Source organism: Hyla sarda, chromosome 9 (assembly GCF_029499605.1).
Source record: "Hyla sarda isolate aHylSar1 chromosome 9, aHylSar1.hap1, whole genome shotgun sequence".
Classification (NCBI taxonomy): domain Eukaryota; kingdom Metazoa; phylum Chordata; class Amphibia; order Anura; family Hylidae; genus Hyla; species Hyla sarda.
Genome location: NC_079197.1, coordinates 146,698,121 through 146,712,555, shown reverse-complemented (window position 1 = coordinate 146,712,555; position 14,435 = coordinate 146,698,121). Strand labels below are relative to the sequence as shown.

The following is a 14,435-nucleotide window of genomic DNA, read 5'->3' as shown; positions in this document are numbered from 1 at the left end:
CACCCCCGAAATCCCCAAAGTATAAACCTAGCCTAAGGCTATGTTCACAAGTTCGGAGGAAATTGAAATCACAGAACTCTAAATTGAAATTCTAAGCCCCATTGACTTTAATGGGATTTTGCCGTGGACTTCCACAGAATTCTGCATGTAAACTTCGCTGTGTGAACATGGCCTGAGTATTTGTTTAAGGGGTACTCTAGCGTTTATAAATGTGTCTGATCGCGGGGGGAGGGGGGGGGGCTGACTTCTGTGACTCTCCGCAATCTCCACAACGGCGTCCAGGATGCCCCCCATAGAGTGCAGGTAGGCACGCGCCATTCTGGAGAATGTGGGGTCCCAGAGGTCATTCCTGTATCTTTCACGTTGACAAAAAAGATAATGGTTGGTGCATGTGCTGAGTAAAAACCGAATTAATTCTCCCACTTACCGTACCATATTCTCCATTTTGATAAATTGGGTCCAGTTTGCACACATAAACACATGCTTTATACCAATACGCTACCGATAAATCTCCAGCAATGTGTTACTCTCTAAAATCCTGCAGCATTGGTATCGGCGACATATTAGAAATGTGCGGCATTTCACAGCAGCAGTGGTACGTGCCACCAAACTTCGAGAAAACGATTGTGGCCAAATCGTCTTCCAAGAAATTAAAAATGCTGAATTGCAGTGAAAATAAAGCCTCCACTTATCTGCTCACAATACACACGTGTCGAGATAATTTCAAACAAGAGCGGGGATCTGTTTAGTGTTTGTTATATGCTTAAAATTCCTTTAAAATCGGATCCCGCAGCAATGGTCTGGAGCCAGATTGTGTACTTTGATAGTGTGCCACTTAACTATCCCAGCAGCCCCCCCGGCCATGGTGAATCTCAATAGGCAAACGCTTACAGAAGCCAATTATACTGTCCTCGAAGCCACGATTACTGTGATGAAATACTGCCATCTAGTGCTCAATGTGGCACTGCACTAGAGACCCAACCTCTCCGACGATTACTCATTATTTGTATAGCGTCAAGTCATTTGCACTCTATTCTGATGGATTCCTTTGAAGAGATCTTGAAGTCTGAGAAATAAAATCATAGAAATGTATTGGGTGGAATTTACAATTTAATTACAGTAGAAATGTAATTTAAAAAATGTTGTTACAACCCAGAACTTTTAGATTACATTACAATTCACTAGTAAGTGCAACAAGGGAGTTGTCCCTTTTAATATGGGCAATAGCTGCTATTACTATGACTATTATTACTGCAAAAGCCTTGTGACCGGAGCCCTACGTCAACTCCCTATGAGTCCATATAACAAAGCTGTATGTCCGGGGCCATGATGACCCATGCTGTCCAGGAGCCTGACACTAATATGTTACCATTTAGATAACAGCGGTGCCTTACTAACACTGATACACTAAGTTCTGTAACTATATTTAATTACCGCTATACAAGGACCCAACAGTGTAACAATAGATTAACAAGCACAATAGATTATCATCACGTAGTGACTGACTGATACTACTATATAGTAACTAAATCATATCTACAAGCTTTGTACCAAACAGTGCCTTCATGATACCACTATATAGTGACTACCTAATACACGGGTGCACGCTGCTGTGGCAAATACAAAGTATACAAAAAAGAAGGTTGCAGCAGCTCTCTTGGTCAAAAATTGGAGGCTCTTAGCGCACTTTTTGATCAAAATGTGTACCCCACTAAACAATACCACCAAACTGTGACTACTAGATAATACTACCATACCGTGATTACTAAATAATACCTTCATACTGTGACTACTACATAATACTACCATACCGTGATTACTAAAGAATACCACCAAACTGTGACTACTAAATAATACCTTCATGCTGTGACTACTACATAATACTACCATACCGTGATTACTAAAGAATACCACCAAACTTTGACTACTAAATAATAGCTTCATACTGTGACTATTAAATAAAACTGCCATACAGTGATTGCTAAGTATTAGCACAATTTAGTGACTGGATATGAACATTGTACGATATGTTACGCTATATAAAGAACAATATTGCCCAAAAATTCTAATATTGCCATCAAGATGCAACAATTTCATGCTAAAGTCACAATACAGTGGATAGATAACAGTTGTACACAGGTGCAGTCCATTTCAGTGAACACAGCACTGATACATGGAACGGCAAATTAACAAAAATATTCCGGGACTCACAGGTGACGTCTTTTCTGCACTGGCTGAACTTACGTTCCCTGACTTGTCCATCTGCCCCAGATTGCCAATATGACCTTTGTCAAGTGCAGTTTGCTGCCGAGACATCTTTGAACCTCACTACTAACCCCTAAATTATTTCAGATGCCAGAGTAGAACCCAACATTAATTCAGACCCCAGACCAGAACTTAAAATTAATTCATACCCTAGAGCAAAACCCAAATTTAGCTCAGACCCATAAATAAAATCAGACCCCCAGGCCAGACCCCTTAATTCAGACACTATGCCCTTAAACAAAGCCAGCCAAAGACCAGGCACCAACATTAATTCAGACACCAGACTAGATCCCTAAACTGATACCAGATCCCTAAACTGATTACAATTTCAGACCAGATCTCTAAATTCATCAGGACCTCAGACCAGATCCCTAAATTGATTAGGACCTCAGACCAGATCCCTAAATTGATTAGGACCTCAGACCAGATCCCTAAATTGATTAGGACCTCAGACCAGATCCCTAAATTGATTAGGACCTCAGATCAGATCCCTAAATTGATTAGGACCTCAAACCAGATCCCGGAAAATAATTCCAGAACAGATCCCTAAATCAATTAGGACCTCAGACCAGACAACTAAATTAATCAGATCAGAGGTCAAAACCCAGAACAGGTGATGGACATGAAGGTCCCCAATGACTGATCTAATGACCATGGAGCATCATGTACCCAAGTGTGTGAGCTCTAAGATGACCGGATCTCATTTACATCTGACAAAGAAAAATGCATTTCTCTGATAAGATACATGTTGACCAGGATTATCTCCATGCAAATAAGTTTGTTAATAATAACAATTAATCATCCATATTGGACAATTTAATATAGAATGGTTGGAGCTAGACATGATAGATACATGGAGGTGTACAAATACATCAAGATGTCTCCGCCAGCTATAGTAAAATGTTGAGGTTTGTGGTTTTGTGCTAATAGTGATATATTGTCAGCAGGAGCTTCCGGATGCATTAACCCCTTAAGGACCAGGCCATTTTACACCTTAGGACCAGAGCGTTTTTTGCACATCTGACCACCGTCCCTTTAAGCATTAATAACTCTAAGATGCTTTTACCGAATATTCTGATTCTGAGATAGTTTTTATGTGACATATTCTACTTTATTTTGGTGGTAAATTTTCGGTGTTACTTACATCCTTTTTTTGTGAAAAATTCCAAAATTTCATGAAAATTTTGAAAATTAAGCATTTTTCTAACTTTGAAGCTCTCTGCTTGTAAGTAAAATGGATATTCCAAATACATTTTAATTTTTATTCGCAAATACAATATGTCCACTTTATGTTGGCATCATAAAATGGACATATTTTTACTTTTTGAAAAAATTTGAGGGCTTCAAGGTATAGCAGCAATTTTCAAAAATGTCATGAAAATTGCAAAATGTGAAGGGACAGATGTTACAGAACTACAACTCCCAGCATGCCTGGGCAGTCTAGGCATGCTGAGAGTTATAGTTTGGCAACATCTGGAGGGCTACAGTTTGGGCACCACTGTAACAGTGGTCCCCAAACTGTGACCCTCCAGATGTTGCAAAGCTACAACTCCCAGCATGCCCAGACAGCCTTTGGCTGTCTGGGCATGCTGGGAGTTGCAGTTCGGCCTTCCTAGTGGTTGCCACAGTAAAAATCACTTTACTTTCAGTTTCATTTCTCCCCCCCACTGTCGATTCCCTACCTGAGCCGGGATCTCCGGTGAATATCTGCGATGATTGCCGGGCCCCACGAGTCTTCTCCTCCAGGTACCGGCCTCCATGCTCTCCCCCTGTTCTGCCTGACATCCTGGGGTGGGCAGAACAGGGGGTTTCCATGGCAACCCACCGTCCTGCTCTGCCATTGGTCAGAATCAGTTCTGACCAATGGCAGGGGATGGGAGGAGATCGCAGCACTGCAACCTCACTCCTACCCTGCAGGATGCTGGGGCCTGTCACTCACAGGTCCGACCATCCCTATTTTCCGGGTGATCGGGTCACCAGAGACCCGATCGGCCCGGAATAGGAGAAAATCGCATGTCTGCATTGACATGCGATTTTCTGCGATCGCCGACATGCGGGGGTCCCGGGACCCCCCTCGGCATTTGCACGGCATACCTGCTGAACGATTTCAGCAGACATGCCGTTCCGATCTCTGCCCGGCGCGCGGCAGAGACCGGAAATACAACAGGACGTTCTCTAACGTCCTTGGGCATTAAAGCCCAGGTAGCGGGGACGTTAGAGAACGTCCTATGTCCTAAAGAGGTTAAAGGGGTACTCCAGTGAAATTTATTTATTTTTTTAAATCTTATATAAAAATCTTACAACAGTGTCAGAAGACTTTCTTATTTTGTGCATAGACAAAATAGTAAAATATTAAAACCCTTGAATTCAGATCTAGGTGTAGCTTTATGTGAAGTATGGCTATTTGCCCAGAAGACTCAGGCTAGCGTTAAAGGGGTACTCCAGTGGAAAACAATTTTTAAAACCAACTGGTACCAGAAAGTTAAACAAATTTGTACATTACTTCTATTTAAAAATCTTAATACTTCCAGTACTTTTCAACTGCTGTTTACTACAGAGGAAGTTTAGTTGTTCTTTTCTGTCCGACCACAGTGCTCTTTGCTGACACCTCTGTCCATGTCAGGAACTGTCCAGAGCAGGAGCAAATCCCCATAGCAAACCTCTCCTGCTCTAGACAGTTCCTGACATGGACAGAGGTGTCAGCAAAGAGCACTGTGGTCAGACAGAAAAGAACAACTAAACTTCCTCTGTACCACAATATAATAAGTAATGGAAGGCTTAAAGGGGTACCCCGGTGGAAAACTTTTTTTTTTTTTTTTTTTTTAATGAACTGGTGCCAGAAAGTTAAACAGATTTGTTAATTACTTCTATTAAAAAATCTTAATCCTTTCAGTACTTTTTAGCAGCTGTTTGCTACAGTAAAATCTTTATTTTTTTAATTTCTTTTTTGTGTTGTCCACAGTGCTCTCTGCTGACACCTCTGTTTGTATCAGGAACTGTCCAGAGTAGTAGAAAATCCCCATAGCAAACCTATGCTGCTCTGGACAGTTCCTGACACGGACATAGGTGTCAGCAGAGAGCACTGTGGACAACACAAAAAAGAAATTCAATAAGTAAAGAATTTCCTCTGTAGCATACAGCTGCTAAAAACTACCAAAAGGATTAAGATTTTTAAATAGAAGTAATTTATAAATCTGTTCAACTTTCTGGTCCAAGTTCATAAAAAAAAAAAAAGTTTTCCACCGGAGTACCCCTTTTAGATTTTTTTTATAGAAGTAATTTATAAATCTGTTTAACTTTCTGGAGCCAATTGATATAAAAAAAATGTTTTCCACCAAAGTACCCCTTTAAAGGAGTGCAACTTCAGTACTCACCACACTGCACGTTGTAAGTACGGAACTGTCTGTAGTGTTATTCAGCAATGTTACTTGTGCACTGCATGACTGTATTATTTAGCACTATATGGTGGTCAACAGAAAGTTTCACTTGGAGCACAAGGATAAAGTTGGTCCTGGTCCTTTCTTTATATCCATTGTACATTGACATACTGCATGGGGTGTAGCTGTTGTGTGAATATCTTCTGTGAATAAGATGGCTCAGTTTTCTAATATGGCTTTGTGTTTCCTTTGCAGGTTCTTCACCTGACCATGGAAAGGCTGGCTATTTGTCTGCTCATCATAAGCACATCTGTAAAGGCCATGATGTGCCCCAAGAGATGTTCCTGCCAGAATGTCTCTCCGTCCTTCACCATTCTCTGTACCAAGACAGGCCTTCTATTTGTTCCCCCCACTATTGACAGGAGGACAGCAGAGCTCAGGCTCATGGACAATTTCATAACCACCCTTAGGAGAAAAGACTTTGCTAACATGACCGACCTCATACACTTAACACTCTCCCGAAATACCATCAGTCAAGTCATGCCTTATGCGTTCTACGACCTAAAAGGGCTCCATGCCTTACATTTGGACAGCAACCGGTTAACTTTTATCAATGAGGAACATTTTAAGGGATTAATCAATCTAAGACACTTGATATTGAGCAACAACCAGCTCCACTACATCGCACCGGGATCGTTTGATGACTTTATCGACACATTGGAGGATTTAGATTTGTCCTACAACAATCTGGTGGAAATACCATGGGAGACCGTTGGGAGGCTTTCCAGTGTTAATACAGTCGGTCTTGATCACAACCTTATCGAATATGTCCCTGAGGGAATCTTCTCCAACCTTCATAAACTGGCCCGGTTAGATATGACCTCCAACAAACTAAAAAAGATCCCGCCGGACCCTTTATTTTCTAGGATTCCTGTGTATGCCAAATCTAAAGGTTCCCCCTTAACTTCATTGGTGCTCGGCTTTGGGGGAAATCCTTTACATTGCAACTGTGAACTAGTGTGGCTGAGGCGGCTCACCAGAGAGGATGACTTAGAAACATGCGCCTCCCCCATGGAGCTGATGGGCAAATATTTCTGGTCTATCAAAGAAGAGGAATTTGTTTGTGACCCTCCTATGATAATTCATCGAACTGCCAGGCAGGAGGTGATGGAGGGGAAAAACATCTCCTTAAGGTGCAAAGCAGTGGGGGATCCCGACCCTTATGTAAGGTGGATATTTCCAGATGGGAAGCTGGTATCTAATACCACTAGGACTATATCGTACGAGAACGGGACGTTGGATATTTTCACCACGCGGTTCACAGATCGTGGGAGTTATACCTGCATTGCGTCCAATGCGGCCGGAGAAAAGACGGCAAAGGTGGAACTCGTAGTCAACCAGTTCCCTAATCTCGCCAACAGCACCAGCTATGATAAGGAAACTGAGTCAGGGCCTTCAGATATACTGACGCCAGCCAAGTCTAGCACTCCTTCCAACGAAACAAAATCTTTGCATGATAGGAAGGTTGTGGTTGCAGAGTTGACCTCATCCTCGGCACTCATCCAATGGCCTCCCCAGAGTCACATCTCGGGAATAAGGATGTACCAGATCCAATACAACAGCTCATTAGATGACATACTCATTTACAGGTAATTCTGTCCAGAGCAGCGATTTATAACTGTGGCCCTCCAGATGTTGCAAAACTTCAACTCCCAGCATGCCTGGACAGCCAACGGCTGTCCAGGCATGCTGGGAGTTGAAGTTTTGCAACATCTGAAGGGTCATAGTTTGAGACCACTGGTCCAAGACCTCACACAGCTTAGAGGGCTGTTCTGCTGTGGTCCCATCTGCGGTATCACAACATATTTTTGGGGTTAAAGGGGTTATCAAGGAATAATAAAACAGAGCTAATTTCTTTCAAAAACAGATCCCCATATGTCTCCAGGTTGTGTGTGGTATTAAAACTTGGCTCCATTCACTTCAATGGAAGTGATCTGCAGAACCGCACCCAAACGTGAGATAGACAGGGTGCGGTTTTTGAAAGAAATTAGCTGTTTTTCTATTACTGGGTAACCCCTTTAAAGGAGAACTGTGGCGCAACTTGTGTTCCCAGGTTGCAAAAACTAAAAAAACAACTTTAACTCCCCTTCTTACATTCCCCCGTTGCGCCCGATATCGGCGTCTCATTCCTCCGGTGATTCTCTGCTTCCTGCTTCTTAGGCTCAGAACGTCACGCTGACTGCAGTGTGACGTTCCTAGCCTAAGAAGCAGGAAACAGAGCATCACCGGAGGAACGGGATGCTGATATCGGCGCAACGGGGGAATGTAGGAAGGTGAATTAAAGTTTTTTTGTTTTTTGCAGCCCGGGCACAGGGAAAGTTAAAAGTGTTGCGCCGCAGTTCTCCTTTAAAGGTTCGACTATGTATATCACAAGGTGATCTAATGTGTTATATATCAAAGGCTTTCTTTCTCACATACAATGACAGGATCCGCTAAAGTTACATCTGATGACTAAAGGTAAATTTTTTGAAGACCACACTTGACCATGATCAATACCGGTCACGTCCCACAGAAAAGCAAACCCCTCATTTTTTAAAATATTTTTTTAGAAGAGCGCATGGTTTTAGGTGATGACAAGGTGATATTCGTGAACCTACTGCTATTATTGATTCCCTATGTGTTACCTCTGTAGTGCACAGCTATTTTTCATTCTCTTCATTTCAGGGACAGGACCCAGGTTGTTTGCACACTTATATACTCTGTCGGACAAACATCTTAGAATTTTTCTTTGTTTACCTTTTCCCCACCCAAAGTGCCACCAATAGTGATATTGCCCCTCTTGGTTGGTAAGACTAGTAGGTAGACAGGTGCCCCATTAAGTTTGTAGTTACCCCCATAAGGCAGAGAGGTACCCTCAATAGGTAGTAGGTGCCCCAACTAGGCATACAGGTTTCCCCAGTACATAGATAAATTACCCCACTAAGTAGGTAGATACCACCAATAGTTAGATTGGTGTCCCAGTGTAGACAGATGACCCCAGGATGTAGATAATTGCCCTAGCTGTAGATTGGTACCTCCAGTAAAGCTAATTGCTCCTACTGTAGATTGGTACTTTCAGTATAGGTAATTGCTCCCACTGTAGACAGGCATTTCCCCTTATGTACGCGAGAGCCCCTCCACTGTAGCCAGGTCTCCCAGCCAGGGAAGCCTTGACTCCATGTAGCAAGGTCTCCCCAGTGTAACCAGATTTTCCCCAGTGAAGCCAGGTCCCTTCCCCTAGTGAAGCCAGGTCACCTTAGTGTAACCAGGTACCCACAGTGTAGTTGTGTGTCCCCCAGTGTAGCCAGGTTTCTTCCAGTGTAGTCCAGTCCCTCTAGTGAAGCTATGCCCCTTAAAAAAAGCCAGGACCCCTACTGTAGCCAAATTTACCCCAGTGCAACCAGGTTTCCAGCCCCCCCTCTTCCCCCCAGTGAAGCCAGGTCCCCTCAGTGCAGCCAGGTTGCCCCCACTGATGGCAGGTTCTCCATTGTTGTCCAGTTCCCCCAGTGTAGGTAGGTTTCCCCCAGTCAAGCCAGGTTCCCCTGAGTGGAGACAATTTCATCAGGCATCCCCCAGTGTAGTCCAGTCCCCCTCAGTGGAGACAAGTTCCCTTAGTAAAGCCAGGGGTATGCCGCTACCCCCCCCCCCCCAATCGAGGTCTCCTCAGTGTAGCACTTTCTTCACATGGCCCACACACGTCTATCTCTCAATTTATGACTGTTCTAGCCTTGATGGTGATCTTTTAAGGTTAACTGGCAGAACCTAGCACCTGTGAAAATGTTGGTTAGAAAGGGGAGTGCTGCCTACTTGCTTGAAAAATGCTTAGTCAGGTGTGGTTTTCCCAGCAATCATAGCCGATCACCTCGGGATAGAGAAGCTGGACCTGCACATGAACGGAGACAACACCTTTAAAGGGGATTTTCCTACCTTTTTTTTAATTGATTGCTTATTGTAAGGATAGGCCATGAATATCTGATTGGTGGGTATCCAACATCCAGCACCACTGGCGATCAGCTGCTTGCCAGAGCCGCATCTCCTGCATACACAGAGAACAGAGACACACGTTCCATACATTGTGTAGTGGCCGTACTTTGTAACTGCAGTTCAGCACCCTTTAACTACAATGCAGTAACCCAGCATGGCCACTACACAATGTATGGCGCTGTCTGCTTCTAGCTCAGTTCTCTGGTGCTGCCGCTTTGGCAAACAGCTGATCAGTTGGTGTGTTAGAATTCAGCATGCCAATGATCACGTATCCTAGGGACAAACCATTATAAAAAAATTTTTAAAAAGTAGTTAAAAACAACTTTATTGTAGTTTCTTTCAAATTGTTATATTTTTGGAAAGCAAGAAAAATGAATATTGTGTGTGATTTTGCGAACGGAATATCCCTCTGAGATAAAACAATTCTGCTATACTCAAGTAATAATAACATAAAAAGCCCACATAGAAGCAGTAGACAGAAGTAATACATGTAATAATGGGCCTCCGCAATAAAAAGAGGGGCCAGGCATAGGTACTGGAGATCCAGGAGCTCCAGATGGATGAAGATCTGTCACAATGGCCCCCTTCCAAGCTCCTCTGATATTGTTGGAAGCTGAATTTGTTAATTCCATCTATATCTTGGTGCCAGGAAATGATAGTAGCTTGTCATCTAGCAGCATTAGTAGAGAAATAGATGTGTGCGTGGAGCTGTGCTCGGCAATTGTTTAGCAGAAGTAATGAATGTGTTCAGCTCAGCACCAAGAAGTAAGGGGTGGACACTGAAAGGGTTTTTGCAGACTAAGAAACCCTTCAAGTCATTGTTAATGGTTAGTTCATATATGTCTAGTTTGTGCTTCTTGTCCCGGGACAGCTTATATATATATATATATATATATATATATATATATATATATCTCTCAGTGACAACTGTGGGAGATTAGCTCTGTAGAGCCAAGCAAAATAGCAGTCAAAGACAGGGACACAGTGAGGTTTAAACAGGGCTTTTCATTTTTTTTTCTCCACCAAACAAAAATAAAGACTTTGGGGGAGATTTATCAAAACCTATCCAGAGGAAAAGTTGCTGAGTTGCCCAGAGCAACCAATCAGCTTGCTTCTTTCATTTTGCAGAGGCCTTGCTAAAAATGAAAGAAGCGATCTGATTGGTTGCTATGGGCAACTCAGCAACTTTTCCTCTGGACAGGTTTTGATAAATCTCCCCCTTTATGCCCATAAAAACAGGGGAAAAAATCCTGCTTGTCCAGTGCTGCCTATACAGAACACTTCCCTGTCTATTCAAGTGGCTTACTACCAGCCACCCAACACAACAGTCAACAAAAGTGTTACTCACACAGGAGTTACAGGGGGAGATTTATCAAAGTTGTCTATGTTCCGCATCAATATAGACCAAACTACAGAGCGTTAGGCCGGTCTATTGTGCGCCTAATTTATCAAAAGGCGCGCGGCTCTTGATAAATTCTGCGCACAGACTTCGGGATCCATGCTTTAGACTGTATTTAAACCTGCTCCAGCATGGTCTGACATTTCAGCGTACTTTCAGTCGATGCGACTTGTCGCTGAAAAGTCGCTTTTGATAAATTCAGCACCAATGCATTTTTCCGTCTAAAATAGACTAGAATGCATCATGTTCTAAAAATCCTCTAAAGCAAAAGTCGCAGAAATGTCGCACATATTTAGACTGCGACTTTCTGTGCACCAAATTTAGACAGGAAAAACCAGTCTAAATCCTTTGACAAATCTCCCCCACAATGTCTACTTTTAAAGCTGCAAACCTCATTGATTGAGGTTCCCCATAGCCTCACCTGCAGACTGATTCTCACCTACTTTTAAAGCCCAGTGACTAGCCGTCTTCAGCGCCTCTGCTGATCTTGGCTAGTCTGAAAAAGTGGCATGGCGCAGACGGTGTATGAAAGGTCCCACTACCAAACCTGCCTTTCATCCCATAAAAATCCAGGCCCGATAACAGGATTTACTAAAACCCCTAGTAATCTAACTCTTGCCAGAGATTTAACTATTTCTATATTTTCCATATCTCACGACACCTTCCTTGGATGAGATACGTGCTCTCTGAAACCTGGTATCCACATATGACAGGTACCTTGCGGTAAGAAAGCGATCCCCACCACCATTCCTGTCACTGTCTCACACCACATATGAAAATAAATATATTATGTATTTTATCTACACTGTTCCACCAGCTCGACTGCGGAAGTGACAGGGAAGCACAGACAGCGTTGTAGATCTTCTCCTATTTGTTATATGTACATTAACCCTCAGGGCAGGTGGTATTGTTTAGCTTTGAAAGCAGCAGCTAACAAGTAGAAATAGCTCTTATTCAGCTTTTTAAAATCTTTTATTTAGATTCCGTGACTTTTAGGGATTATAGGAAGGACAAATGCCCAGGGGTCTCCTGCATGCCCCATTTACAGAACATTTGATCAACTACAACCTAAATCAATAAAACCTGCTACTTAATACTAAAATATTGTTCTTTCATTCTGCTGAAATGACTGAAGGCATCAGGTATCCTTGTTTTGGTCACCTACTAGGGTCAAGCAGGGCTGGTGCAAGGATTTTTGCCACCCTTGGCGAAAGCTAATTTTGCCTCCCCTTGACCCTATCCATTCGCTCAGCCCGTTGACATGCCCCACCTTACTTCTGGGACGACACATTATAACAAACCCACTCCTCATGTAGTCTCTTTTCTACTGGGGTGACACTCTGTAACAAACCCCCTCCTCACATGACGGTGATTCTGGCTGGGCGGGTGCTTCAGAAGAGCAGCGGGTGCTTAAGATGCTGGCTGGTTACTAACTTTTTTGCAGCGGACAGAGCGGCGCCCCCATCAAGAGAAAGCTCTGGGCGGCTGCCTATTTTGCCTATAGGCAGAACCGGCCCTGGAGTCAAGTGCTGCAAACACTGGCATCACCTTGCCCTACATTAGTTTGCCAACTAATTCTGAGTTTTTCTGCTTCCTGCAGGACGTGATCATCAGACACTTCCGGTGGAGCAGTGATCCTCAACCCAGTCTTCAAGACTCAGAGTTTTTCTGGATCCTGGACTGTTGGTGGGCTTTGAGGACTGGGTTGGGGACCTATGCTCTAGAGCAGTGGTCTCAAATTGTGGCCCTCCAGGTTTTGCTAAAACTTCAAGTCCCAGCATGCCCGGACAGCCAACGGCTGTCCGGGCATGCTGGGACTTGAAGTTTTGCCACATATGGAGGGCGACAGTTTAAGACCACTTCTCTAGAGAGTCAGGTAGGGATTCATGTGGTCAGAGGTCAATATAAGAAGTATAAAAGGTAATGCTCATTAAAAGAAAACTATAGGTCTTCATTGCTTTTTCAATTGATGACACATTCTGATCCTCACGGATTGATTCCCTGCAGGTGATCATTATAGGGGATTTCTTTACTTCTCAATCTAATATAGAATAATCTGGGACTCCATACAGCATGTGCCATGTGCAGGAGGCGTTATCCTTGTCAATAGTGGTGCTTAAAAAAAAAAATGTAAAAAATCCAGAAAACAAAATTTGAAATATCATAGGATAACTGTGGTCGGTCACTATGAGCCTGGAACCAAATTAGACTGTATTCACACTGCTGCTTGGTTTCACTCTATTGTGATTCCTTTGTCAGCAATAATAGCCTAGACACCAGACACTAAAACCCATTATAAGTCAATGTCATTTATCAGAGTTTTTTGGGATTCCTTATTCTTGGCTCTGTTAGGCTAGGATACATATATCAGGCGTCCGGCACTGGCGAAACTGGATGAAAATTGCCACAACTGATTCCAGAAGTGCTTCATCCGACGTCCATTGTTTGTGATCGACGGATGGGGGAAAGCAGCAAGATGCGTTCCCCTGTCTGTGCTGATCCAGGAAGTCCAATCATCTGGTGTCTAAACTGAGATGCCGGATGATTGTGAATGGTCCCATTCAAATGAATGGGATCGGTTCTAGCTTCATGTTCCCTCCGGCACAGCTTTTGCAGCACCGGAGGGAACTGACAACTGACGCCGGACATATGTAAAGGGGGCGTTAAAGGAGATCTGTAGCGCATTATAACTTATATATTGTGGGGTCTCTGACTGATGGGGCCCCCCACGATCCTCCTGTACTGGGCCGCGGCAGTCGGCAGGAAGCGCTGTGTTGTCCCCAGCAGGAACGGAAATCCCCCTTCCAGCCAGGGCCCATACAGGAGATTGCATGAGGTCCCATCGGTTAGAGGATAAGTTACATTGCACTACAGTTCTCCTATAAGGACAAAAGTCATGATGGTAGTTTCAACAGCACCTAATGTGTAGAGCCATACTTTTAAAAAATGGGTGCAGGACATCAAGCAAGGTAGGTGCCCCTTTGATGAACAATTTGATTTTTACAACTTTTCTTATAATTTAGTAAATGGTAACTTTACATCCACTGCTGGTCTAGGGCAGTAAATGGGTTTATAGTAAATTTAGGTTGTACCTTAGTGTCAAATTCTCTAGGGTCCCCATAGAAGATTGGGGCCCTGAGCATTGGCCCAGTTCGTCACCTCTCTATTTATTCTCTAAAAACAGATTTATTAGACATATATGATGTTGATGATGATGATGTTATTTTTGTTGTCATTGTTATAACCTCAGTAGATAGTTCCATGATAAGATGGGAATATTGCTGTGTGATAAACACTAGCAAATGTGAATGCGGTTGCATCGTGTATATTCGGAACGCTATAAGCCCCCCTTTTTTTAATAAACAAGAGAA

At 43.2% G+C, this 14,435-nt stretch overlaps 1 protein-coding gene across 4 annotated transcripts in view; it reads left to right on the top strand.

Annotated features, from left to right (window-relative positions):
- LOC130290337 (leucine-rich repeat and fibronectin type III domain-containing protein 1-like protein) overlaps positions 1-14,435 on the top strand; it is a 693,710-nt gene that overhangs the window by 599,836 nt on the left and 79,439 nt on the right. For 3 of the 4 annotated variants that reach the window (XM_056537836.1, XM_056537835.1, XM_056537837.1), the window contains one exon: positions 5,898-7,291. In XM_056537836.1, coding sequence (XP_056393811.1) covers positions 5,913-7,291 — 1,379 coding nt within the window. In that variant the 5' untranslated portion in view covers positions 5,898-5,912. Of the gene's footprint in view, positions 1-5,897; positions 7,296-14,435 lie in introns of those variants that run through there. The other variant, XM_056537838.1, reaches the window with a different exon arrangement.